General features: G+C 50.2%; 1 protein-coding gene across 3 annotated transcripts in view; it reads right to left on the minus strand.

Moving 5' to 3' along the window:
* GRID1 (glutamate ionotropic receptor delta type subunit 1) overlaps window positions 1-27,835 on the minus strand; it is a 715,979-nt gene that overhangs the window by 578,009 nt on the left and 110,135 nt on the right. For 2 of the 3 annotated variants that reach the window (XM_084796806.1, XM_084796808.1), the window contains exon 3: window positions 4,472-4,756. The exons of the other annotated variant lie outside the window; for it this stretch is intronic. In XM_084796806.1, the coding sequence (XP_084652932.1) occupies window positions 4,472-4,756 (285 nt within the window). The remainder of the gene's footprint in view (window positions 1-4,471; window positions 4,757-27,835) is intronic. 3 annotated transcript variants of the gene reach the window in all.

Below are 27,835 nucleotides of genomic sequence, written 5' to 3' on the forward strand. Positions count from 1 at the left end.
TTAAATAAAGTGCAATGGTGGTCACTCAGGCACAGACCTGAGGCTTTGCATCTGTAGAACACCAGTTCCCAGCCTCCCAAGCATGCAAACTGGACAGAGGCCACAACAAGCCTATCTGCCCTAGAGATGCTAGGAAGGAGACACTGGGCCCTGGCTTCCAATCCCAATTATAGGCAATGTGAGACAAGTTACTCCACCCTTTGTTTCTTCACTTAAAATAAGCACCAGGTAAAATATGTGTCACGTGGTAGAGATTCAATGAATGTTTATTTACCAAGTGAGTCAGCCAATGAGATCTAAAGATCCCACCACAACCACAAACCCTCATCCAAACATATTCTCTGAGTAAAACTGTGGCTACAGCTACCAACACACCCATCCCCAAACACACACATACACATGCATGTGTGTGCACATGTGTATACACACACACACACACACACACACACACACACAGACACACACACCAGCAAGAGAGAGAGAGAGAGAGTTCTCTGCTCTAATCCATCCAAACTTTCGCAATTTTAATGTTATGGATTTTCTATGCCAAATGTCAGTTTCTCTTCTATTTTTCCTTTTGCTGTCATAACAAGCATACAAGTGTTTTCCATGGAATTGTACCAAATGGCACCTCTCATATTTTGTAAACCAAATGCATGCAAACTCCTCTCTCACCCAGTATTAGTCATATTTCTGTCATCATAGTGAAATACCTGGGGCAATTGCCGTGTGAAAAGAAAGGTTTGCTTTGGCTCATAGTCCTGGACATTTAAGTTCAAGATCAGGCAGCCTCAGTGCTTTGAGCCTCTGCAGCAGTTATGGTGGGAGTACATGACAAGGAACGCTGCTCATATAACAAAAGAGGAAGCAGAGTGCTGCAAAGGTGGGATTCCCATAATCCCCTTTGGGGACCTCCCCCAGTGCCCTAAGGCTTCCCTTGTAGTACCTTCCTCTTACTGGTCCACAGGACCTTCCAACACCACACCTCTGGAGATCAAGCCTTTAGCATATGGACCTTCAGGAGACACTCAACATCCAAACTATAGCATGCCTTCCTGTCAAGTTCGATTAGGGCTTTCCTGCTTTGATCTCACACCTGATGCAAATGGTCAATCCTCAGGTTCTACCAGGGAAAGAGATTCCTGAGATTAAAGGGAAACTGGCAAGGAAGTGGGAAAGAAGCAATCCTCAGCCTCCCAAAGGAAGGGTCTGTGTGTGATGTCCACTACAGGATGAGATGCTACTATGGGCCATGCCTGCCGTATTCTGAGCCACACTCCTGCCTCAGCAATGGCTCTCACTAGCTGGACAAGGAGAAGGCTAAAGCCTACCAAGAAATAGGACAACACACTGGTTAAGCGCAGGGGCCTTAAAGTCAAAAGGCATCTGGCTGAGCCTTATTTGCTTCCGTGGTAAAATGTGGCATAAATGAAATCATATATGCAAAGATACTTAGAGATCATCACTGAAAAGTCACTATATCTCAAATCACTTCCATTTGACTTGGGGAGTAATAAGGGTATTTACACTCAATTTGCATTTTAACTGAGCTCATCTGAAACTACATCATCACCAGTGTGCTGGCAACATAAACGGACCCATAGCACATGGACATTCCACTGCCAGTGATGCTGCAGGACCCACCACATGCCCACTCTAAAGACTGAGTATATTGTGAATTTCATTGGCCTTAGCTAACCTAATGGGACTCACATGGGAAAACAGGCTAAGATATTAAGGAGGGGAATAGTCAAGCCAAGCAGCAAGAGCCTGGGTAAAGAAACTTATGCAGGCACAAACAAGCCTCAAAAGTTGTCAAATTAAGAAGCTAATGGCTAGGGTGGGCAAAAGCTGCAGGGTCCTGCCCAGGCTACACAGTAAAAGAGCTATGACCTCCAGAGTAACTGAAGCCAAATGGGTCAGCACCCTGGACAGCGCCATCTGCAGGGGGCTCTGCTAGGACTTTCATCAGCTCTGAGGTACCCATGCTGTGCCACAATCAACAAATACAGCAAAAGCCTCCCTCCCTGTACCATGGGAGGCTCTCAGCACCAAAACATGGTTTTCTGCTGCTGAGCCTACATACAGCCTCAGCATCCTTCTCAACACTCCCCACAGTGATTCATCTGACGAAAGCTGTTATTCACTCTGCAGCTTTGTGGGACTAATGATAAAGGGCAGGCCAGCCAAGAACTAAATTCAACCCCAGTAAGGGTAGAAGAGCACCATGCTAACACAGTCTGGGGGCTGCTCCAGGTTCGAGGGTGAGGGAGATGAGGACAAAGGGCTTGAAGTGTTTCTGCAAGATGAATCATGCTTCCTGGCTCCCGGTCCCCGATCCTAGATCAGATTCCAGACCACCCGGTGCTCTCATCTTTCTCCACATCTTCCCTTGGTCTTTCTTCATCCATGAATTTGTCATTGACATAGTACCAGACACAGTGCTGAATTGCTGTGACACAGAGAAGAAAGCCATATGGCCCGCTGTTCTTGGAACGACCATCTCCGCAAGAGTCCAGTGCACACCAAGGACAAGTCCCCATGAGTGACAGTTTAAGCCAAGTGGGCTGAGGACAGGTGAGCAGGTGAATAAGATGCCAGCTCTGCTGGACACAGGTGGGGAAATATACCTTTCCTGGAGCATACGCCAGCTGAGTTACATGGAAGTGGGATGTATAATGAGAAGAAAAGACATGGTCTGGGCAGCTGCCTCCAGGCACCACTCAGTCTTCAGGAATCACAGGAGGAGGCCAGACAGTGAGCAGGCTAGAGAGCCGCCACCTGCCCTCCTTGCAGCTGTGGCTCCTCAAGATCTCTCCAGAGAGAAAGAAATGTATGGAAAGGCCAGAAACAAGAGGAGCCATGGCACCTGAGAGGAGCAGAATGGGAAGGGCCTGTGCACATGGAGTACAACACGTCCCAATCCTGGTGGTGCCCTCAACCTCCCACAGGGCTTGGCCTCGACACCAACAGGAGGACCTCAAGGTTTGGTTCTTGGTGGAAGGCCCAGTTTCTCAGAAATGCCTTGTGGCGTATCAGTGCTGTTACAAGGTCTCCAGCTCCCCCCAAGGGACCTGAGGCTAAGCAAGGGTTAGAGGGAAAAAGCCATTCCTGGGCCTGCCGCAGAATCCTCGGTGCCGTGAGCCACCCTTGTCCCAGTTGCCACCACATTTTTTATTTCAACACAGTTACTGTTTGCTCTTTCAATTCTTCCTGGAAGGCTCCAAACAGTTTATTTGTTCAAGCACTGAGGATAGCGTCCCAGACTCAGGGAGGCAGAGTATTTAGGCAAATGCAAACATATGCTGATTTCTTTTCTTAGTTACATTCTTGGCAAAGGGATTACTTCACCAGGAGACAAAAGTGGACTTAAAAAGGGTTGCACAGTTCCATCCCAATCTCAGCCAGGGGGGCCTTGCAAACCGCACAAGTGCCCACCAACTCTGAACAGCCGTTGAGGTGGTTGTGGCTACAAAGGAATTGCACTGGGTCCCTGGCTAGTGATCACACAAACATGCATGTAAGACAGATGCTGCAGATAATGCATCCACACCCATGGCAGACCACACTGGATGCAGACACAGAAACTGGAAAACGACATGGAGCCTGCAGGCTGCACCAGGGTCAAATCCTGCCAGTGATACTATGCTGCATCTAGGCAAATGCTACCCTTAGGAAATCTGGGTGAGGGGCACATAAGAACCCCCTGCCTTGTTTCTCATAATGGCACGTGATTGTCAACAGTCTCCAAATAAAACCTTTCTGAAGCACAAATCGTGGAAACCATTTTAATCTCGGGACTCAAACTGGTCTATTTGCAGAGAAGCTTTCAGCAAGCACGAAACTGTTTCTCCAAAGCCTGCTTTTGTGGTTTCCTAACAAGTGAATTATGCTTACTCCCACAGAAGAGGTCTTCAGAGAAGCCGCTCACAGATAGCCGTACAGTGCCCGTAGGCCGAACAGCTAAGGCACCCCCCCCCTTCTCATCTTTGCCCCAGCCTAAGACCCCGAAACAGGGCAGATCAAGGTGGATGTAAACAAAACCCAAGGCTGGACCACCATCCTGCATGAGGAATAACCTTCAGAGAAGAAGATGCCAAAAAAGACCCAGGCGGGCGGCCTCCACTGCTGCCTGTATGCAGCTCTTCAGATCCCTGCCAGCAGTTTATTAATATTTTATTGAAAATTCTAAGATGATTCAAACTTCAGCTGTCATGATAAGGTGATGTTGCTAGGCAACTTTAGTGCCTATCTACAGATCTGTTTTTGCAGCTCTTGCCCGACTCAGGAAGCTCAAGGTTGGGCCCTACCACCCTGAGGAAAACTCAGCCCAGACCACCAACATGGAGCTACATCCCGGCCACACCCCAGTACCGGGTCCCATGACTGGAGCCTCTGGTAATGGGCTCCCAACACCAGGTGTCCCTGCACCCAAGCCTTAGCGCCCCACCCCACCCTACCCTGGACTCACCATACTCGCTGTCATAGAACATGACGAACTTCTGCCAGCGCAGCTCTGTCACCAGCCTGAGCATGACATCATTGAGTCGGACAGGCGGTCTCGAAGCCAGTGTGTAGGCCTCGCCATCGGGGCTAGGGTTCAGATGGCAGGCAGTACGTGGTGAACCCCCAGGGTTGCGCTGGACGAAGAGGTGGGGGATGTGCATGGCGTCTGTGAGGGACTGCAGGGCGTTGGCAGATGCACAGCCTGTGGATGTGACCAAGGCCAAAATTCCCTGGGTCATGAGGTCACAGGCTGGAAAGAAAGGAAAAACACAGGAAGAAGTCAGCATGGCCGCCGCTGCACAGGCTTCGTTCCCACAGCTCCACACAGACCAAGAGCCAGGCCCAGCCAGGCCCCACAGCTCTCATGAGCTGGATGCTGATAACGTTAAGTCACCATTGAACACTGAGAACCTCGGTGGAAACATCCAACTACACATCTCAAACCCATTTGATAGATGAGAAAATAAAGGTCAGAAGTGGCTGGATCACTTGCCCCAGGCTAGTGAAAAAAAGGATAGTAGAACAGGGATTTGCCCCAAATCTCCCTGACTCACCAAACAGAACTCTCAATTAGACACCCTTTCCCCACCTTGGGCCAGTAGCCAAAATGCTGGGGAGGAGCTGAAAACCCATGCTGGGGAATCTGTGTGTCCTTTGTCATGGGCAGAGAGCACAGTGTGTGTGCTCTGCAATGGTTGTCGGAACTGAACTGCTTGAGTCTGTAAGACCTGGATGACGTCATGACGTCAGGAAGACATATACTTACCTCAGAGGATGCGGAATAGGGAGAGGCAGTGGGGCAGGAGTCTCAGACTCAGGGCCAAGGCCACTTGAGTTCTATCATGAGAACCCTGAGCCAAAGCCCCGATGAAGTGGTTGGCTCCAGAAGCCCAGGATTGTTCAAAAGCCACTTGACAATCACAAAGGAAGATGCACCCGTAGCTCAGGCAGCTACCATGGGCGCCGAGGAGAAATGAGACTGGGATGACAACAGCCCTTTCTGGAGCTGACACACTCAGGAGCCTGGTGTTTAGAAGTTACCCAGTAACCACACGGGGCACCATCGTTAGCCGCAAGCTCACACCTTTTACAGACATCAGAGCAGACAGAAAGATGCTGCTCCCCCACAACCCATCTCCCTGCACCAGTTTCGAAGCAAGTATGTCTTCTGGATGCTTTGTGTGATGGTGGGAATGTGGGAAAGCAGATGCAGTCTCAAAACACAGCCTGTGAATGGCAGCGAGCCATCTGCTGCGCGCAGCAGACTTTGAACAACTTTGACAATGCAGTTCCTTCGTGGGAGCCCTGGAGTTTATGTAATGCTTCAGACAAGGCTGAGAGAAAAGTAAAAAAAAAAAAAAAAAAAAAAAAAAAAAAAAAAAACAAGAGGGCTCACCCTAAGTGAGAAGCTGGAAAAGATGTGAAAAGGGGTTGGCCCCCAACGGCACCTGCTCGCATACTAGGGCTTTGCCATACACACTGTATTATAAATGATAACTCAGGTCCCAGTTCCCAGGGACTCCTCCACTTCCCTGGCCAGGACCCAGAGTTGGGTAAACAAAGGACATGAGGTCTCTCAAGGATCTCATAGCCACCCAAATGCTCTGTCCCTCCATGTTGGATTCACAGAAATTCAATCACATTGTGCTGAGTTAAGACATCCAGTGCATAAAAGTCCTTGCCACACAGTCCTGATGATCTCAGCTCTGATACCCAGCACCCACATAAAAAAAAAAAAAAAACAAACACACAAACACACTCGCATGCCCACGCACACGTTGCACACACCCAGCACCCACATAAAAAAACACACAAACATGCGAGCACACACACACACACACACACACACAGACTCCTTAGTTGCCTGTCATTCTTTGAGCTTCCTGCCCCATCCACATTAACACGTCTATTGGGATAGTTCCTGTTCTGATCATGTTCAGCCAGTCATCTTGGTGGGACTTAATGAGTGTGGATTCTGACATTCCTAGGAGCCACAATCTCACAACAAACTCCCTGTTGCTCTGGCGCTTACACTTGTGCCATCTCTTCTTCCACAGTGATCCCTGAGCCCAAGTAAGTGCAGGAGTTGCGATGAAGACCCATCAGTTGAAACTGGGCTCCACAACTCTGTGTTTTGATCATCTGTGGCTTTCTGCAATGGTCTCCATCTATAGCTCTGCCAGAAGAACTGCAGCCAAGAAAGGAATGTGAGAAACAGTCTCCCCCAGGGAAGAGCACTCCAACTGGCTAGTCAATGTCAAATGGTCAGCCCTGAAATCATATTCACACAAGTAACATCACAGAGACTGAGCAGGTTGTATGTGTGTATTAAGGAACACACACAAACACACACACATAACAACAATTAATGAAAAAGGAAGCCATGAATTTGAAAGAGAGCAAGAAGAGGTATATGAGAGGGTTTGGGAGGAGGAAAAGAAAGGGAGGGATTATGTAATTATACTATAATCTCAAAAAATATTTTAAAACTAATTTTTTAAAAAACTGACATAGCGATGCAAACCCATAATCCCAACACTAGGCAGGCAGAGGCAGGGAGAACCTGTGAGCCTCTCACCAGGTTCACTACGTAAGTCCCTAAGCCCCAGGTTCAGGGAGAGACACTATCTCAGTGATAACAGCCAACTTCTTGCATTTTTGACCTCTTTGCCTCTACACGTATTCATACATGTGCATGTTACACACACATACATGCCTGTCTGGTGGAAGTCTGGAAGGCACACCATGCCTGCACCTCATGCCTTTCATTATGCCCCTACATAGTAGGGTGCACTCTTCACCTCCTGAACTCAGCGTCATGCTCATTCTTTCATCAGGACCGATTCGACCTCCCCACCCCCACTTTCTCTGCTATAGCCCTGTGCATTGCCTCTATAGCCACCTGGCTCATCTAGTGACCCTCAGTGATCTTGCCTTGTTCACCTCTCTCCCTCCCCCCCCCTCACACACACACACACACGCACATACACACACACCAAGCACACACAGTGTGCAAAGCATGGCAGCTCATAAAGATTTGTGCAAAGACACTGAGTCCTGACATTTTCATGCTCTGTATTTTTTTGGTTTTTTGGCATTTTGTTTTTTTTTTTTTTTTTTTTTTTTTATTCCTCTCTGAGCAACTATCCAGACCATGGGAACAGCACTAGATCCAAAAGCATAAGAGGACACTCAGTGGTACTCAGAGAACACTGCAAACTCTCTGAAAGAGGCAAACAGGTGTGCGGTTACAGCAGCACTATACACTGAAGCAGTGCATCAATCGCCACAATAATATGGAAGAGCATTTGTCATCAAGAGGTATATGAACATAATGCCAAAAATATATGTATTTTACATTACCAATTAAGTAAAGTTCAATATGCATGAAAGAAAGACTAGAAGGAAAAATGCAAATTGTTCAGAGTGAAAGCAATTTGTAAGTGCTTTTCTTTTTTGATTTTCCTATACTTTGCCAAAATTTCATGACATGAATAGGTAATTGCTTTCGAAAGTAAAAAGGATCCTCCAATGATAGATAAGTGGGGAAGCATGGAGGAAGAGGGGCAACTGTGTGAGAGTCTCCTGTGAGCCAGACTCCGTTGAGCATTTGATATTTGTGAAACCATGCTGTTCTCGTTATATACCCATGATGGGTTTTGTTTTTTGTTTTTTGTTTTTTTTTTTTGCTTCTGCTTCCCAGGTACTGAAATGTGAAACCACACAAGCACCAAGTGTCGGGGCTAGACTAAGGTGAGCTCCCAGTCTGTATTACCACAGACATGTTGGAAATGCTTCTGAGACATGGTCAAATGAAAACAAAGACACAACGCTGTATGCTGATCACAGCGTGAAAGAAAAGATGTCTCTAAATAAGGCAAGAAATGAAAATGGCTCAGGCACCGTGGATTACTCTTTAACTGTTTTGTCTTCAATACTAAGACACTGTGTCTTCAATACATTGTGTTAGAACCTTTAAAAAAAATATTTTCATATAAATTAGATAGTGCAGGGCCTAATGGTCCAGGAACTTCATGTCCTGCATCCTTCCTACAAGCCATCAGTCATTCCCGGCTCATCACCCGCCTGCCCAGCTCCCTCTTAAGTCACCACCTGACTTCTATGGTAAGCCAGCTCCGTAGCCCATACAAGCTAAGCTCTGAAGTGACGGGACTTTGAGCCTCAGTGTCCCTGTCTGTATATACATGCCCCTGAACACCAAGGTTTGGCTCCTGTATATTTCATGCATATATCCAACACGCCAATAACATATAAGCTTCGCTTCCCCCCCCCCCCATGCACTTTGGATCCTCCCAGAACATGTATTCTTTGGCAAGAATAAAGAGAAAGGGGGCTTATCCAGGATGCGGGAGACGTAGTTATGTTGTTGGCATCAGAATCTCAAATGAAGGATTTGAACCAATAAAAATGAGGAGGCTACACGAATAGAGTCCAGCATGATTAAGACCCAGGCTCTGGGAAAAACTGGTCACCAACAGCTACCCTACCATTACTGGGAAGAACACAGGCATCACATAAGCACATGTCACATTTCACCCATCTGGCCAGCAGCCATACCCTTCCTGAGCCTCGGTGTTCTAGTCAATGAAGACGAGAGTCTCTCCTGACTGAGGAGAGTCCACGCTGCACATAGAAAGGTGCCAAACAGATGTCAGTTTTCTTCCTCTTCCCAGGGACCCTCCCTATCTTCCGCCATCAATACCCAAGTCACACCCAGAACCTTAATACGTATTAGTTATCAATGTGCGAGGAGGCTCATACATGCAATCCCATCACTTTGGAGGATGAGGCAGAAGAAATATCATGAGTTCTAGAGGCCATCCTGGGCTAAATAGTGAGTTCTAGGCCAGCCAAAGCTACACAGCAAAACTCTGTCTCAGAACCTCGTCCCTCTCCCCCTGCCCCACCCCCATCCCCCACCCCACCCACTCACCCCCCACCCCACCCACCCTCGCTTAAAAAGTTACCTCTGCTTTGGAGAAGACAGTCAAAGAAAACAAGTGACATGAAAACTTTAGGGGCGCTGTTGTGGAAGAGGAAAGGGACCCGTAGGAGGGAGCAGGGAGCCAGAGGAAGAAAGGAGGGAGAACCAAAAATTGCCATGATAAAATGTAAGCCAATTTCAAAAAGCACTTTTTTTTTTTTTAAAGTAGCAGCCATCAGATTTAAGAGCCATCCTGCCACATCCTACCTGTGCTGATAGCCTCCTCATACAAGGGGCAGGGTGGCCCTTATGTGACCACCTGCAGCACCATAGGCACCCAGCCTCTGGAGCTGGGGAGGGTTATTAAGGCTGGAAGTCTCTCACAGGCGCTAATGGAGAGGCCCGATGTGAGTCAATTTTCAATCCTCCGTGAATGGCCGGCTAATTGGGGCACTGTTGAAATGATGATTATTTGGAGGCTTCTAACATAAAAATAATAAGATCAAAATACATCAGATCAAAGCCAAATCAGCTATTAGCTTAATCAAGGTTGTGTGAGATGGGATGCTACACAATTTATACAGAGCTTATGCTGAGATGCTGAGCAGGGCCTGGGCCTGGGTCGGCTGTCCAGGGACCCACTGTGGGGCCTGGAGGAGGGGCTGGCCCTCTCCAGGGAGCTTTCTCTCCACCCCACCCCATTTCACAAGCCCCAGGAGGGCAGGAGTGCTTCCAGATGTGCTGCCTCCCCACCCCATTTCACCCCACCCCCACATACACAATGACCAGGACCCAGAGATAGTAAAGTCTAGTGCAAGGACACTGTGGGCCCAGGCATTTCCCTGCTCTTCCGTCTTTTAGGGTCCCACACACTGCCTGGCACGGAGCAGGAACTCCACAGTCCCGATTTTCCAGCTTGGAGCTCAGGAGAGCTTTCTCAGCTCTCAGGGGGATAACTGCGTTTGATATCATTTTTTTTCCCTCCCAATATCATATGGCCATAAAGCTGATTTCTCTCTTGATCACAGTGCAGGTCCAATAGATTGATAAGTGCTCCCTGAGCACAACTCCACAGCAGGGGAAGCAAGGAGTAGAGATGAATTGTAATGAGCAGTAGTTCCAGTGCCCTGCCTGGGAACGCACAGGGTCCCCACAGAGGCCTCTAAGCCAGTCGGTAGCTCCAGGTTGCCAGAAATTAGGAGGAGAGAGGCTGCTTGGAGTTCAGAGTCCAACCCTAACATAACTAGCTCTCAAGCCACAACCATACCCCCACCAGCCTCCCCTGAGGAGATGTCAGCAGCTGAGCACCCGGGGAGACCACATCAGGTATGGTAGAGGTCACAGAACAGAACAGACTTGCAGTAATGTTCATCCTAGGGTCCATGGCCAGGGCCATACAACTGAAGAAATCAAAACCAGGCCACCATATTCTTCCCTAGTCAGTGAGGGGAAGAGACAAGGAAACAAGGTCCAAGAATCACAGCTGACTCTATCCAACCCTTGATCGGATAGAAATGGCTGTAGCAGCAAGCTTGGCACTCCCTGAGGAAGGACAGGTGAGAGCAATGAGACATGTGCCCACTGAGACAATTCCGCAGCTCAATGGGCAATGGGTACCTGCCTTCAGGGGAGGGGCTGGAAAAGAGCAGCCTTTCAGGCACGGAGGTCATTCTAGGCACAGACTCTCTCATCCAGCCTTCCGGGGTTTGGTTAGGAGTCTCCAAGGCTACGGGTGGGTAAAGCAGTACTCCAGGGACGTCTGCTGGAGGAGGTTCACCAGTCTGCTCTGTTTCCCCCGATAGTGACGCTGGCCACTATCATCCTTACGGCTGCCTCTTCTAGGCGCTCTGAATGTCTCAAGGCCAGGCACAGCCACTCATGCTTCCCCCGGATAAGCTAGGCATGCTCTCTGAACAAGCCAAACCCATCCTTGCTGGGCCCTGCTCCTCGGGGACCACAACCCTCCTGCTCAGCGGCCCTGCATTAACTGGCCTCTGGGTTCCCTGCTAATGAACGGCAGAATGTCTCCAGAAAGACCAGGCAAGAAAGGGCCTCCACCTGGAGCGGGGGCAGCCTCGTACTTAGGTCCCTCAGTTCAGCCCTGCTTTGCCAGGCTCGGCTCGTTCTCTGCAGGTGGCAGAAGGGAGAGGCAGGCTGAGAACAGACCCAGATCATCCCTGCCCACCCAGGAGCTATGGTCTCCACAGGGAGTCCAGCACCTCTGCCTTCCCCCACCATTCCCACAAGGCCTGGCATCGCTCTTGGGGCAGCTCCCCGGCCGCCCCTGCTACCTGTACCCTGCCCTTCCTCCTTTCAACTGGCACTGGCTTTATGAATATTTGAATTCTAATAGCTAATGCTTTAAATTAAGGTAGCATTTATAAATACTTGATAGCCCATGAATAATTGACCAAATTTAGTATTGTCATAACTCACAGTAAATTATTGATCTATGGTGAATAAATATTTTTCATCATTTATTAAGACATGTAAAGGGTAAACAAAACCGCAGGCTGGGAAGACTCTGGAGGCAGGGCTGTAGAAGGCCTGCACCACACCGGGTCTGTGTCCCCCCCACACACACACACACAGGTCCTCCCCCAGGGCTCCCAAAGGGACATGAAGGCCCTCACTGTCTTCTCCATCACTCCCCTGTTCTCCTGGATCCTCCCAAGCTCCCATTAATGAGCGTGTTTCACTCTTCAGAGATAAACTAGAGGTGATGGTCACAGGCTTATCAACCTGCTGCCTTCAGGTTTTCAAGCCCACGAGCCTTTGTGGCAAAGGCTGAAGAAGGAAGCTCTAAGGCCAGTCCTGCAGAGGCCTGCCTCTCTGCCTCCGCCCACAGCCGGAAGCTATGTTTAAGCACTGTGGACGGATAAGGCCTCCTTGCACACTTACCCCTAAGCATCAGACCTCACCCAATGGAAGCTTTCGTAGTTACTATTCTGCTTAAGAACCCTCCCCTGGGTTTCTAACTCCATACCAGTCCTGACCTGATAAAAAAAAAAAAAACCAGCGGCAAACCCACACCACAGAGCTCCACGGGTATGAGAATGCTCCTCCGCTTTCAGGAGAGAGCTATCCCCAACCACATGTTTTTGACCCGTCTCTCTCCACAAGCCACTGCCCCAAGCCTTCAGTAAGTCCCACATGCTTTGTCTCCGTATACACTGTGGGTCTGCTGGATTTCCTCCACTCCCTGCCATGGCCTTGGCCCACACCACCATCACCTCTCTACCCTCCTGATAGACATGTGGCCTTCCCACACCACGGCGACTGGGTCCTCGTCACGCATCAGCCACAGTGTATGGGCCCCGTCTAAAACCACATTAGCTTCCCAAAGTTTTCAAAGCAAAATGAAAAGCCATGACAGTCTCCAGAGCTTTGTGCAATCTATACCTGGTGCTCTACACCCCAGGGAGCCAGAGATCCTGCCGAGAAACCTGGGGGTCCGGCTCTTAGAGCCCCTGGCTCTCCCTGAGTACTCCCAAGAAATATGTAGTGCTCCTGCCCACACTACCCCACCTCCTTCCACCTGCTCCGTGGGTAACTAGTCCTCCCTGAGAACTTTCTGCAATGCCCAGTCTTCCTCCGTTATAACTCCCTTCAGACCACGGATGAGGATTTACCACAACGGATTGTGTGGCCACCTCTCCCAGTCTCCTGCCCTTGCTATACTGGCCTGTGTGCAGAAGCACCCCTCAGCTCAATCTTTCAGACCTTGGCCAGTGCCCATGCTGCAGAGAGGGCAGCAGGCAGCAACCCAGGGCAAGAGAGGTGTGAGGGGCTAGATTTCATAGGCAAAACCCAAGCTTCGTAACGCCCACAACATCCAAAGGAAAGGCACAGCCTACCCATCTGGAGCCTGGGAACTCTTAACTCCAGTCTGCACACCTGAGGGTGAGCAAGTGAGGGAGGGGGACAAGGGGACAGTGGCAAAGACAAGAGAACTGAAGCTAAACCCAACTGATTGGAGCCAGGGGCAGCAGCCCCAGAGGTTCCCACAGGAAGATGAACTGTAGGCAGGGCAGGTGAGCAGCAAGCATGGGGGTGGGGGGGACGCTGTCTGGAGCCAACTAGGAGGATAGGGAAGAGCTGGCGGTGCTATAGGCTCTCTGGAGCATCATCCCTCTGCCAATTAATGAATCAAAACCTATTCCCTGCTCCCGCGGGCTGGAAAGGCAGGGAACACTGGGTGGGAGCACGCTGGCTTATTTATAACTCTCCGGCTTCTCGTTAATGACTTTTACTGCTCCGCCAATGGAACACCAAGCTCCCGGCCGGGATTCACATGGAAGCCTGCTCTGGGGGAGTTATATCAGGACAGGATAAGTCCCTGGCATGCCTTCACAGCACATTCTTCTCTCAGAGAACCTCGAAAGCTCAAGGCCCCCTGCAGACTTCTTAGCACTCAAACTCAGGGCCCCCACCCCAGGACTCCTCTGCAGACCCTCACAGAGGTCACCTCCTCTACCTGCTTGAAACTTCCGCTTCCCTCAAGCCAGTGGATAAGGGATGCCAGTACACCTTCCGGTTCTCAATTCCCCGTCCCATTCTACAGACCCAAGTTCAAAACCCACCATGCTCTGACATACTTGCCATGACCCCACTGCCTGGGGATCAAAGCATGCACACATCAGAGGACACCAGTCTATTTTCCAAACTTCACATGCCCTGTGCCCTCAGCCTGTGGCAGTCAGCGCTTACACTAAGCTGTAAGTCTGTGCATGCTGGCTGCCTTTCCTGCAGTGTTCTTCCTCCTCTCCTCTGCCTCAGAAGCCCCTGTGCACCCCTCAAAACTTTCCAAACCCCCCCTTTCCCTATGAACCTGTTTGACTTCCCCTTGCTATCTAAAAATCGACCATTCCTTTTCCTACAGCTCCAAAAATACTTTGTCTTTGCACACAATACTGGGTATAGTTATTATACTTTCTCAGGCATGATCTTTAAGGTCCCAAGAAGAGAAACTGAGGCAGGGGGCGTTCCAGACCTTCAGGCTCGGGGCCTGATGCAGAGATGTTCACAGGACACTGGATGGTGAGATATGCATGCAGATACTGATCATTTTGACACATCAGGGTTTCGAGGTAAAGTAACCCAGCAAATGAAAGGCGGCTGAAAATCAAGTCTGTTCAAGAGCAGAGCTGGCCCTGAGCAGTGCAGCGAGAGGAAGGATGCTGGGCTTCAGGGCCTCCTGCATCCAGACCAGAATCTGCTCCTGGGTGGATGAGACAAGCGGTCCTCCACAACTTTCCCTGTCTAATTCTGCTCCTCTAGGAAGTTCAAGGTTGAGAGCCTCAGGAACAATAGGGCTGTCCCAGAGCTGTCAAAGGAAGGGATGGACAGACAGCGCAACCTGAGGACAACTAGATCCACAGAGCTCAAAGGTAGGACAACCTGGAGCCATAAACAATGCTGAAGAACTACCTCAGAGGGGACAGGCAGGACCTAGGCAGCACAGGCACTCCAGGGATCCAGCTCTGGGGACAAAGGCTAAGGAACGAAGGAATCCAAAATGCCAAGGGGCACCCCTATGTAGCCACATACAAGCAGGCTAGCCAAGGAGACTCAGGCTAATAAGAAAAGGAAAGTGTTGCATGGCACTTTTGGTGGTAGGGGAGAAAGGCGACCCCTGCTGTAAGAGGCAGCAGGTGCAGGCCCAACCCCGATCACCAAGTCCATGCTTGCCTCAATCTCATGCTTGATGGGAGGCTTGAGGGCAGGCAGCCAAGCCAAGCGCACTACCAAAACCCACAGGGAGCCAGAGTTAGATTTCCAAGCTGCCTGATTTCTGTTTCAGGAGACAGGGGAAACAAGGCAACCGATAGAGTCTAAAGCCATGTTTAGTATGTGGAAAGTGTGCCCAGAAGGACTGCCTTCTGCCGTTCGTGTGTGTCCTTCTCAGAGTCTGTCTAGAGACACAGCAAAGTTGGGAGGGGGCATTGAGAACCTGGAGCCAACTTCATTCAGTGTGCATAGGAGGCTGTTTCACATCACTACAGTGACATTCCCTTGGTCTTTTTTTTATAGATTGCTCTTCTGTTCTGGATGCTTGGTCCTCAGCTGGGAGGCTATAGACTAAGGGGTGGGCTCTGCGCTCCCATGAAGTAAGTTAAGTTGCTGGAGGTGGGGGTCTTGTCTCACTCTGCCTCCTAATAACCATGTGGTAAAGAATCTCCTCCACTTGCATGTTCCTGTTGCCATGATCTTCTGCTCAAGTACACGGGACCAGCCATGGTGAAGCCTGTGATTCTGTGAGCAAACTAAGGCTTCCCTCCCTTAGGCGGTTTCATCAGTCATTTGGGAGTAACTCCGAGTAACGAGCACGGCAATTACCTTTACAGAGGAGAAGGGTGTCACTTAGCTCTCCATCCCGGAGGTTCTAGAGAGCCACTTGGCCGTCTGATGCTTTGGGCCTCTGACAAGGGCCAGGCTGCAGAGCAGCAATCTGGGAGCAGAGGAGATCAGAAAGACTGGCATCCTCGCATTCTGAGAGCATGTCCCAGGCACCTGAGACACTCCCATAGGCCCAGCATCTTCTAGGCTCCCAGTGATTCCCAATGGCATCACCCTGAGGTCCAAGCACTTGCACATGGTCCTTAGCGGGGACTATCTGCATTCAAAGCTCTACTGGGAAAAGAGGTGGGTGAGGTTACAAACACCTCTAGAATCACGACTCTCCTGGGTAGAAAAATCCCAAGTCCCTCTTTGACCAGACAGAGATTCACAGTCTAGCCCTAGCTTTTTAAAAAAAAAAAAAAACAACAACAACAACAACAAGCTGTGTCTCTGCCTGCAGATATGGAGCTCCCAGAAGCAACACTTCTCCTGCAATTATCATCCACCATACTCCTCGGCTAGCTCAGGGAAGACCTGCCCTACAAGCTCTACTCCTGGCAACACTGGCAACAGCCTGGTCTCCTAGCAACAGACCGTTCAGAGGTCCCTGGACAGTAGGGACTGAGGAAACAGAGCCAAGCTTAAACATCCATGGCCAGCCAGACAGCAGAGCTTGCCTCCGCTTACTCCCGCCCTCTGAATCTGAGACCACTCCCAGTGACCACCTGTCGTCTGTGGTCTCCTGAAAGGCAAGGCTACCCAGATACCTGGCCCAAGCATTTCTTTTTAGACCCCAGTGGCTCTCCCAGATGTGAAGCTGGTACTTAGCGAGGGTTGCTATTACCGTTTCCCACTTCAGCCTGCATTTGATTTCTGGATCTCTTCAGCTGTCTCTCCCATTCTCCACATCATCCCTTTGTGATTTTCTGCTTTCTCTCACCCTGTATGACACATGTTAGTGGGAGCATTGAAATCTCACTTTACCACTGGTACTCACACCCTCTCTCCCAGGTCGGGCTAACTGCTACAGAGAGCCCAGATCCGGCATTTGCTCTGGCTCCTGACTCGATCCACAGTGCAAGAGCTGACCCACTGGGCCCACAGGGCTCTTTCTATGAAAGACTAGGTCTTTCTGATCCTGCCAGGTTTCCTGGCCCCGGCCTCAGCTCTACAGCTTGTTACTGATCCCTCTTCTCATCCGTCAGACTTCTAAGGGCAACTTCCTGGCTCCCAAGTGCCATGTAGGAACCTGGAGGTTGTGCTGTGTCAGCTACCTGTGGCTTCCTATGCCTGCTGCTTCCTGACTAGAGGTTCACATCAGTGTGGCCTCCTACGCATCAGTCTGCTGCTTAGTCCCCTTATCCTCCCAGACCCTGTGAAGTACCTCCTTCACAGGGCTCCAACCATCCTCTGCTCCCTGATGTATAGATAATCCAGCTCAGAGTTACTGCTTGCTCATGGATCTGTGTCGTTGCTTCCTAGGCTGAGCTAACCCAATCACATCTCTGTCCATAGCATGTGGTACAGCAAGATGATGCTGAGCCCTGGTACACTGACTATCATGAGCACAACCAGAGATGACTACACTTAGCAAGTAAACTTTAGGTGATAGGGCCACCACCCTGTGGGCCACTGTCCAGGATGAGCATCCAGAAGGATGCCCTTACATGATAACTGTGAGTGGCTGCATCCTCTATGCCTGGCCTGTCTCCAAGTCAGGCCCATTAATGGAACACTGACTAAAAGCCTTCCCAGTTGATAGAGTGTTTGTTTACCTTCTTCTCAAACAAGTGGTGTTGTACCGACATTCCCAGTACTAGGCTCTACCCAACTGCGGTGGCCCCTGGCCCACCCTCCACCTTTCTGTTGGAGCTCAGGCTCCCAAATGTGAGCCTTAAATTCAATGTTGCTAACTTCATGGTACTCCTTAAATAAGATGTGGGAGCAGCAGTTCCCTCTTTGGGGACCACTACAGGCCTAGCCCCTCCCCTCCGCCAGCCTGTTGCTCCTCTTCTATTGGCTGCTATCAAGTCCCCACATCCATGCGCCTTATAGCCGAGGCCAGAGAGATGACTGGCAAAGGGAACCTCATGTTGCCTTCACGCTTCTCAGTAGTGCTCCCCTCACCCACGTCACCTGGGTAAGTGAAGACAGGAGAGAAGGGAGCTAAGAGTGAAGCAGGGACGCCGTTCCCATCACGCCAAGTCATCTCACCTAGATAAGTCCAAGCAAGCTGTGTTTACATTTGCTGGCCGAAGTTTTCACTCTGGGGCCTGTGAACAGATGGGGGATGGGTTGCTGGGGTGTCTCTTACACACTAGCTCCACCCCGCCCCCAACCCGCACAGGCTTCTCCAGGGACAACTTTGGCTGGCCAAAAATAGAAATGTGACCATCTCATCTCTGCACTAAGTAGCCCACAGGCCAGGTTGGTCCCTTCCACTCGTCTGAACCTTATGCTTAAAGCCCTGTCTTCTAACAAGGGAGGGTGGAATCACAGCACACTCACCGTACAGGTGTCCTGAGATGACAGCCCAGGGCACAAAACATGTCTTGTGTAAATTCTAAGATACATTCCCCCTTGGGAAGTGTCCATTATTCATTTAGCCTTTCACTTGTCAGCACTGATGCAAAGGGCATCCGGTAACACAAGCACGGAGGTGGCAAGCTGCTGTATAACCTCTGAGGGCTGAAACATAAAGAATGACACTTCCCTCCCCCTTGTGAACAGCTGGGGTGGCCTAGTGGCAGGACTTCAGTTCTGCTGTCATACTACCTGGCCTCAGAGTTTTTGTCCCATGTTGCACGTGGCTCTTGATGACCCAGATCTCTGCTCCTGACCTCAGCATAGGCTACGCTAGTGTAGAAAATCACATGAGGTAATCCAGGAAGGTCTCAGCACTCTCGGTGTGGCCACCTTACCCAAAGTGCAGCGTGCGAGCCGTAATCACCAAGGAAAGGACCCCAGCCATGTTTAAAAGCAAGGGAGACCAAAATCAGCAAGAGCCAGACCTGGACCAGCAAGGTCACCAGACAGAATGCCCACAGCCTTCCTACACTTATCATGGCTGTTTCTAAGCAGGGTACCCAGGTGCCGCATCGAAGGTGAAGGGTGAGAGGCTGACCCCCGGCCTAGAGCTCCAGCCTTGCTTCCTCACAATTCACTATTCCACCTCCATCATGGCCACAGATTCTGGGAAAACACAGAATTAGTCCCCTGTTAGAGGGGGCGGTGTGCTTGCTACAACATCAACATGGCTGTCTGGGAAGTACGCCTTCAGAAGCAAGTGTCTCTCGGGGTGGAAAAGAGGTGATGAGGTGCTGGCTAGATCCCACAGCCAGCTTCCCTGGCCTGGCCACCCACACTTGAGGGAAGCAGCAGGGAAGCCTTCGTGACTTGGGCACAGCCAAAGCATCCCTGACCAGGCAGACTGCCCGCTGAGCCCCAGCCCTTAGATCTTCTGAGAAAGTGCCCAGCTGGCCAGGGACGTTACCCATATCAGCCTCCAGGTGCTTTGGAACAGATGGGAGGAGATCTCAGAACTCTCCTATAGCCAGCGGGGACGAGAGGGTATCCTTGCCAGTGATAATGAAAATTTTCACAGTAGCAGATGCTCGGGGAAAATTGAAAAACAATACCACGAAATTCGCAAGCCCGAGAGAGGAACTTAAGAGAAGCCTGGCCATGGATGAGGCTCGATTTTCCCATCAACACCTCTCTTACCCTAAGAAGACAGACTGGGAACCATTTCTTTCCCAGCAAGTGATCAAACTGCCCCCTGGAGCCCAACAGGAATCTCTCCAGTCACTCCCCGTGTTCCCAGTCTAGGGCTTATGCTGGAAACCAGAACAGATACAGATCCCAGCCTGCACCACACACACACACACACACACACACACACACACACACACACACACACACACACAAACCGGGCCCATATTCAACAGTATAAGGGAGTGGGAGTCACACAGCTAGAGGTTGTCATGGGGCTCTCAGAGGACAGCAGTTGAAAGAAGACAAACCAGGCGAGTGGCTGGTATAAGCAGAGGCAAGAGACAGGGGCCTCTGGAGATCTGCAAGGAACAGGACACTCACAGAAGGGTGAGTGCTGAGCTCCTGCTGTTTGCATGAAGGATAAATGAGCTCCATAGGAGAAGGCATGGATGCTTAGCTGAGGCCTGCTTGTTTGATCCCAGAACCCACAGGGAGCTTTAAAGGGCTCCTCAGCAAAAGGACATGCTCAGAGCTTTCCCTGGGAATATGGCTCCGTGAGGAAGCAACAGAGGAGCCAACTCCTCCTGATCCCTCCTCTGACAAGAAGGAGGACAAAGAGCAGAGGGCAGGCAGCAGCGAGGTCTGAGCCAGGCAGAGGCGCAGAAGGAGGAAGGAATGCCTAGGACCCAGGACCAAAAATCTCGACATCGCCTAGGACCCAGGACCAAAAATCTCGACATCGCCTAGGACCCAGGACCAAAAATCTCGACTTCGCCGTGAAGCCAAAAGGGCTGGGTCTGAAGTACCCGACAGCTTACGTTCCATTTCAGGCACCCTCCAGGGCTCCTCCGTTTGTAGAGGGGGCAGCTGAAGCTCAGCAGTGAGAGGTCTCCTGCCAGGTAGGAACCTTCAGGTAAGCAAGGCAGAACTCAGGCTCATGCTGGTTCCCAAGCACAGACTTCCTGCGGTGCACCAAGCAGTGGGCCCAGGGAACAGGGCAAGACAGGAGCCAGGGAGGGCAGCCGAAGCCTGAAAGGAGCAAGCCAGTCCTTCAGTCTGTGGTCAGCATCTGAGCTCTGTACAGAGGCTGCAGAGGAAAGGAGATCTGAGTGTCCAGGAATCAGGCAGTGATGGGGAAGTGAGTCAGAGTGCGAAAGATAAACAGAGCCTTCATCCTCCTCCGCTCCCACAGAGCCCCTGCACTCTGGGGACAAGGTGAACTTAGGGGTCAGAGGAGTGGAAGGGTCAGGCCTGTGAAAGGCAGAGAACTGCAATGCAGAGCAGCAGCCTTCTAGGAGACTGAGTTCATGGTCCTATCTCTAGAACTGGTCACATCCAAGACCTCTCAAAGGGATACAGGATATAAGATATAAGCACAGGCAGAGAGGTGTCACCAAACTCTCTAGGCCAGTGGACATGGACACAAGTGACACAGCCTGGGCCCTTCCCTAGAGCTCAGCTAGGGAGGGGCAAACAACCTTTTGTCACTGCCAAAACATCAGGTCCACAGGCAGACAGCAGAGATGAGTGCCTGGTGCACAATCAAAACAGCACCACCCCCTGGTGGGAGTGTGCATAGGCCTCTAATCCCCTAGAGCAAGCACAGCTGAGGCTGCCAGGTGATCACTGTGAGCTCCTATGCAGAGCCAGGCCTGGGTTACTCATGCCATGCAACAGCTGAGTATGTGCCAAATCAGGATGGAGAGGCCCTAAGACCCCCCAGACCCCCCAGATCCCACTACACTTTGCCCATTGTGATGAGATATTTTCCCTCTGGGAAAAGATACCCCACACAAAGTGGCTGAGGCTGGAAGGCACAGTAGGCAGAATTTGTGCCTGGCTGTAACGGCAGCTTCAGCCTGGCCATGAAAGTACAACACACACACACATACACAAACACACACACACACACACACACACGCACACACACACACTACACACGCATGCACGCATGCATGCACGCACGCACACACACTCACTCACACACACACCATCTCAACGCCTTCCCTGGAAAGAGCCAAATGGATAATAGTAGAAAACCGGCTGCCAGAGCCCATAGCAGAAGTAAAATGAGAAATGCAGGGCTGATACGGCACTTCAAAGGGTCTCCAAGTATACAACCACCTACACACACATGCTTTGCACATGCACACTTTGCATGGTGGAGTTTCCATGGGGTACAGAAGCTACACTAGTCATCCCAGCCAGCAGGGCTTGTTGGGATGTGGGGAATAGTTCTGGAGGTACAGGCTAGCACTCTAGCCTACCTCTGCCCTGTGTGCCCACAAGAAGTTCCACCACCAGGAGAAGCAGCTTAGCTCCACCCCTTAGGCAGGTGCTCCCCTTCCTACATCCCAAACAAGCACAGTTCTTGGCCAGGCTTGAGGCTGTTCTCCAATTGGTGACACATGCGCGGGGACACAGTAATACAGTGATCAAAACAAGCCAAGAGAGACCTCTAATTTATTGGGAAGACTTCTCTGTGCCATGCAATCTCCTTGCCTTTTTGATTCAATTGGCAACTCTGAAATAAATATTTACTTCACGACTCCATGTTTAGATAAAGACACTAAGTGAAAGAAGGTCACTCGTTCAAGGTCGCACAAGAACACAATGAAAATCGAGTTCAACCCAAGTAAATCCAGCTTCACAAACCCTTGACTTCCCACTCTCCCAAGTAGTATAGGTGAAGACCAGGGACCAGCAGCCAATAGGCAACAATGAAAGACAAGTAGTAAGGGCCAGGAGCCAGTTTAAGACCAAGAGCAGTCAAGTGGCAGAAACAAGCAAACAGGGACTATAGACAATCAGGTAAAGATCAAGAAGCAGAAGGCAAAGGCCATGAACCAGCAGGGACCTACACGTAGACCAAAAACTAGCAGGTAGAAACTGGAACCAGCAAGTGAAGACTGCATGCCAGAGGGTGAAGACCAGGGACCAGCAGGTGGAGACTATATACCAGCAAGTAGAAACTACATATCAGCAGGTGAAGACTGAGGCCAGCAGGTGAACACTACATGCCAACAAGTAAAGACGAGGACCATCAGTTGAAGACTACATACCAGCAGATGAAGACCAGTGACTAGCAGGTAAAGACTACATACCAGCAAGTGGAAACTATATACCAGCAGGTGAAGACTACATGCTAGCAGGTAGAAACTACACACCAGCAGGTAGAGACCAGGGGTCAGCAGGTGAAGACTATATGCCAGCAGGTGAAGACCAGGGACCAGCAGGTGACCACTAAGGGGCTCAGTGAAGGTCAGAAATCACCAAATGAAGGCCAAGATCCAACAAATGATAACCAGATTTTCCAAGTCACCTGAAAGCAAGTAAATCTGCCTGGTCTTGCTCCAGAAACATGCTCCCTCAAAATAGACTCTAGTTTTATCCACCCCCACCCCCATTAGCTTATGACTCACAGAACGCCTATCCTCCTAAGCCCCACCCCCACACTCTCATCATCCACAGAATCACATCTGTTCTGCATTTGCCCATGGTGTGATAGTATTCATTGATGCTACTGGAGTGTCTGAATGGGCTAGAGTGTTGGGACCTATCCAGCAAAAATTTTTATCAAAAAGGGGATTACTGACCTCTTTCCTGGATGCCTCCTGGAACCCCAAAGTAGACCCAGTCCATTGCTCTCAACGATGATGCACTCTATATCATCTGGATTCATCCCCAGGACCCTGGCCCCCACATGAGGAGATAACAACTAATTCCTAACGCAGTTTCTTCTTCCACCCACCCATCTAGACAACAAACCATCAAGATGAGATTAGCCATTGGCATATCAACACCCAAGCCACGGCTCCCTGTTTCCCCTTCCCCTTCCCCTTCCCCTTCCTCCTAAACTCAGTTCAAATGTCCTCTCCTCCGGAAGATCCCTGGGACTTCCCACCTACCACCACCACCACACCACACCACACCACACCACACCCCCACAAAAATAACACGAAGCTTTCCCTCAGCCTGCAACTTTAAGTGTTAATGTTCACACTCTGTCTATGAGGGACAATGCTGAAGTCACTTCAAAGTATCCAGGGGATGGTTATTGAGGGAAGCGATGAAATTGTTGCCTTGGATCCAGCCCAGGCAGGCAGGGCCAGTCTAGTTCATGACACCAATGTGAAGATAGGGGAGGGATCAGAGGAAAGTGAGAGCCAACTCCAATGGGTCTCCCAGGCAATAACTAGATGACCGGGTGGACTTATAGGTGGCTAAGGCGAGTGGGATCCAAGGTCTTCACTCCCCACCTGCATTTCTCCAGCTGTGACGTGAGCCAAGGCAGCAGCCCAGAGCATGCTCAGCACTTTTTTTGCCTTAAATGGTTGACTTCTTGAGTGATTTTTAAAAGTAGGGTATAACACTAAGGAAAGCAGTACTCACGGCTGAGAATTATGAATATTTATAGTGTTTAAGCATAATTGTATTCAGTGAGGACTCTATATCACACCCTGCAATTTGCACTCTCCTAGGAGCACATATTTCTGCACGGAAGGCTAGCTGAAAGCTGCCTGGAGGTACAGGATCCAGGGCACAGGAAGAAGTGATGGTATCTAGGCTCCCTGCCTCAAATGGGAAGCAAGAAGGCTGGGGCATCTGAGTTATGGAGAAAAGCAGAAATATCCACTAAAAGTCCATCTCCTTCCTCAAAGGACGACAGACCCTCATGAAGTTCCCAAATGGCTCTTACATGAAAGTTGTTATTCAATATTTGCTGACAAAACATTCCTCATGACCCAGAGCTGAAATGCCTCCAGCAAGTTAATGTAGTTATTCTGTAAACTCTGTCTGTGTGTGTGTGTGTGTGTGTGTGTGTGTGTGTGTGTGTGTGTGTGTGTGCCTGTCTGTCTGTCTGTCTGTCTGAGAGAAAGACTGAGACTTCTACCCTGCCCTCATCAAGTGCTGACCCCTGACCTCTTCTAGAGCTGGGAACTGCTCCCCACATACCACTGGATTCCACGGATCCAGTTTGTATCCTAATTATCTGGCACTTGTGCGCAGACCCTGCAGAGTGCAGGTGGGCTGGGAGAACATGAGGAGCAGGGAGTAGGAAGGGAAGTGTGAAAGGGAAAAGGCATTCGAATACGCCCTCAGAGCTGGATGCCAAGAAAGGTGACCTCTCTGTCCCCCACATGAGCCTTCTGGGCTTCCTTTCCACACATCCCTGACTACACATACCATGGTACCACACACAACATATTCCAGCCCCCACATGCACTTACAGGACTCACGTCTATGCAAAGCTCCCTTTCTGAGCTGATACACGAGATCAAGGAGGCGAGCCCACCTAGCACGCCACCACGCCCTCCGTGCTTCCCAAAGAAGCAAGATATCTGCAGCAACTGAACCCATCTGGGCAGAAGCTAAGTCCATCCAAGGGTTGTCTCCTTCCTTCCAGCAGAAGCTCAGGAACAGACTCAGCAAAGCCAGGCTGGGCGCCCCTCCTGCAGCCCTTCATCAGAGGCAGCCCCCAAAGCTTGACCAGTTCATGCACCAATGAGGAAGCATTGCCAAAGGTCAGAGATGCCAGGTGCCAGCCTTGCGACTCCTCAGCCTTGGCACAGAGTACAAGCTTTCCACCTCGTAGCTTATTCTTCTCGGCATTATCCACACATGCAGTACATCAGTGGGGCCCTGAGTACACGTGGACTCACTCTAAGAAGGGGTGTCCCTATGGCGTATTTTCTCTAGCTGCCCCCAAACTGGATGAAGCTCCCACTAAGTAGGGGTGCTCGAGGAAGGGCTGAGCATGGGGTTAGAAAGCAGTAGCAGCTAGAGACAGCCCCACATACATTCGAAGGGGCCATCCTTCTTGAATAGAGAGAGATATATGACCTACCATGGACCCTAGGCACAGCATGCTGGTAGAGCTGGGTCAACAGAAACGGAAGCTATGGACCCCACGCTGAGGCAGAAAGGGTCCTGAAACAGGGTCTTCTGCTCCCTGCTCCTTCCTGCCTACAGACTCATCCTTAGCACATCCCTCACTGGAACAATCTTTCTGAAACTCTCCCTTGCTCCAGACTCTCAAGCATTCCCTACACCCAGGAGACCAGAGCTCAGTCTAAGACACCCCCCCCCGAGCACACAGTATTGCCTGACTCCCCAGATCCTTCCTAACCATTGTCTCCCTACTAACCCCCTTCTTGTCCCACAGCCTTCCCTCTCCCTGAGGGTTCTCTCTGAACCCTGACCCCTGCTGGCATTCTTCCTGAAAGATACCAAGACAAACTCCCACCTGTGAATTCTCTTCCTGATCCATAAGACCCAGCTACAGTGTGGCTCCAAGGTAGGCTAAGTACTTCTTCAGTGACCTTCCTCCCTTATATCTCAAGATCTCTATGCAGTGACCTCAGTACTAAACTAGGCCTCTGGAGGACTTGGGCCATGCCTCTTCTAGGCCTGGCTTTTGGAAACAGCATGGAGCCTAGTATCTAGGAGATACAGTAGTAAAAACTAAGGTAGGAGGTGAAGAACGGCTACAGAAGGATAGGTGGGGCAACTAATGGAGGCGTGGATGGTGGATAAATGAATAGATGGATGGCATGGTGGTATGAATAGGCGTGGCCCCCAAAGACCCATGTGTCTGAATGCTTGGCCACAGGGGGTGACACTATTAGGAGCTGTGGCCTTGTTGGGGAAAGGTGTCACTGTAGAGGTAGGCTTTGAGGTCTCCTACGCTCAAGCTACATCCAGTGACACAGTCTCCTTTTGCTGCGTGCAGATCAAGATGTACAATTGTCATCTCCTTCTCCAGCACCATGTCTGCCTGCACGCTGCCATGCTTCCCGCCATGATGATGATGGACTAAACCTCTGAAACTGCAATCAAGCCAATAAGCAGAACCCCTCCATGGCCTCTGTATCAGCGTCTGCCTCCTAGCTCCAGTCCTGCTTGAGTTCCTGTTCTGACTGCCTCCAGCGATGGACTCTGATCTGGAAGCTTAAGCCCAGTAAACCCTTTCCTCCCCAACTTGCTTTTCTGTCATGGTGTTTCATTGCTGCGACAGAAACTCTAAGACAGGTGGGTAGCGAGTGGGGTGGAGAGGTGGTGAGTGAACGGATGGATAGGAAATGGGTGATTGGATAGACAGATGGTGGATGATAGATCATAGCTAGAGTAGTGGACAGATGAGTGATGAATGGATGGATAGTGGATGGATGGATGGATGGATGGATGGATAGATGGATGGATGGATGGATGGATGGATGGATGGATGAGTTGGTGGATAGGTGATGACAGGATACATAGGTGAAAAATGAATGAATGATTGATGATAGATAGTAGATGATGATGGGGGTGGATGGTTGGATGAATGGTGGATGAATAAATGGATGGGCAGTTGGGTGTATGAGAGATAAGTAAATGGTTAGGTAGGAAATCATCGGATATAAATGAACAAATAAGTAGTGGGTGGATTAGTGGATGAATGAATGATTAGTATATAGGTGGGAAATAGGTGAACGCTAGGTGAATGATGAATGAATGAGCTGAGAGGAGAGTCTATGAATGGATGAACGACAAATGGGTGGGGAATCAATGGGCAGAAGGGTGGACTGGTAATGAGTGGGTGTTCCGTGGGAGTAAATGACTGGCAGACGGATATATGATGGTGGATAGGTGGATGATGGGTAGGAAGATGAGTAGATGCGTGGATAAATAGATGGACTATTTGATTAGGAGATTGATGAATGGTAGAGAGATGGATGGTGGATGAATAGTAGATGGATAGATGGACATGCGAATGGATGAGTGAGAGTTATAGATGAATTGGTAAATGGGTGGATATATAGATGAATGTTATATGCCTGTATGCGCATGTTATGTGGTGTGAAATGTAGACTATGCATCTAATATTAGAGGAGGAAGGGAGAAAGAGCAGGCCAGTGTGGGGAATGAAGGGAAGGGCAGATGGATGGGTAAATTAGTAGGTGGACAGGTGGGCAGGAAGGCAGGTGAGTGGGGGGAGTGTGGTGAGTACATGGGTGGCTAAATGGAAGGACCTGGCGATGTAAAGCACCAGAGGAAGTCTGACCTTGCTCTGGCCTTGGTCCCCACCATCTCTCCAGGCATCAGAGCACAAAGGCACTTAGAAGGATTAAGCCTCCTGGATACAATTGGAGCAGCTGGAAATAGCTTGGTGTAGCCTGAAGCCGCTGCCTCCCGGCAATCAGCCTCAATCAACACCCACCTGGCCCTGCTGCCACTTAATTCCACCTGACATCCTGACTAGGAATCCTGGAGCAGCCAGGTGTCGGCACCAGATGAGAGATGGAAGGAAATGGGCCTACTCCGCCAACACCAGCAGCAAAGTCACCT

Source organism: Acomys minous (assembly GCF_964271855.1).
Source record: "Acomys minous genome assembly, chromosome: 9".
Classification (NCBI taxonomy): domain Eukaryota; kingdom Metazoa; phylum Chordata; class Mammalia; order Rodentia; family Muridae; genus Acomys; species Acomys minous.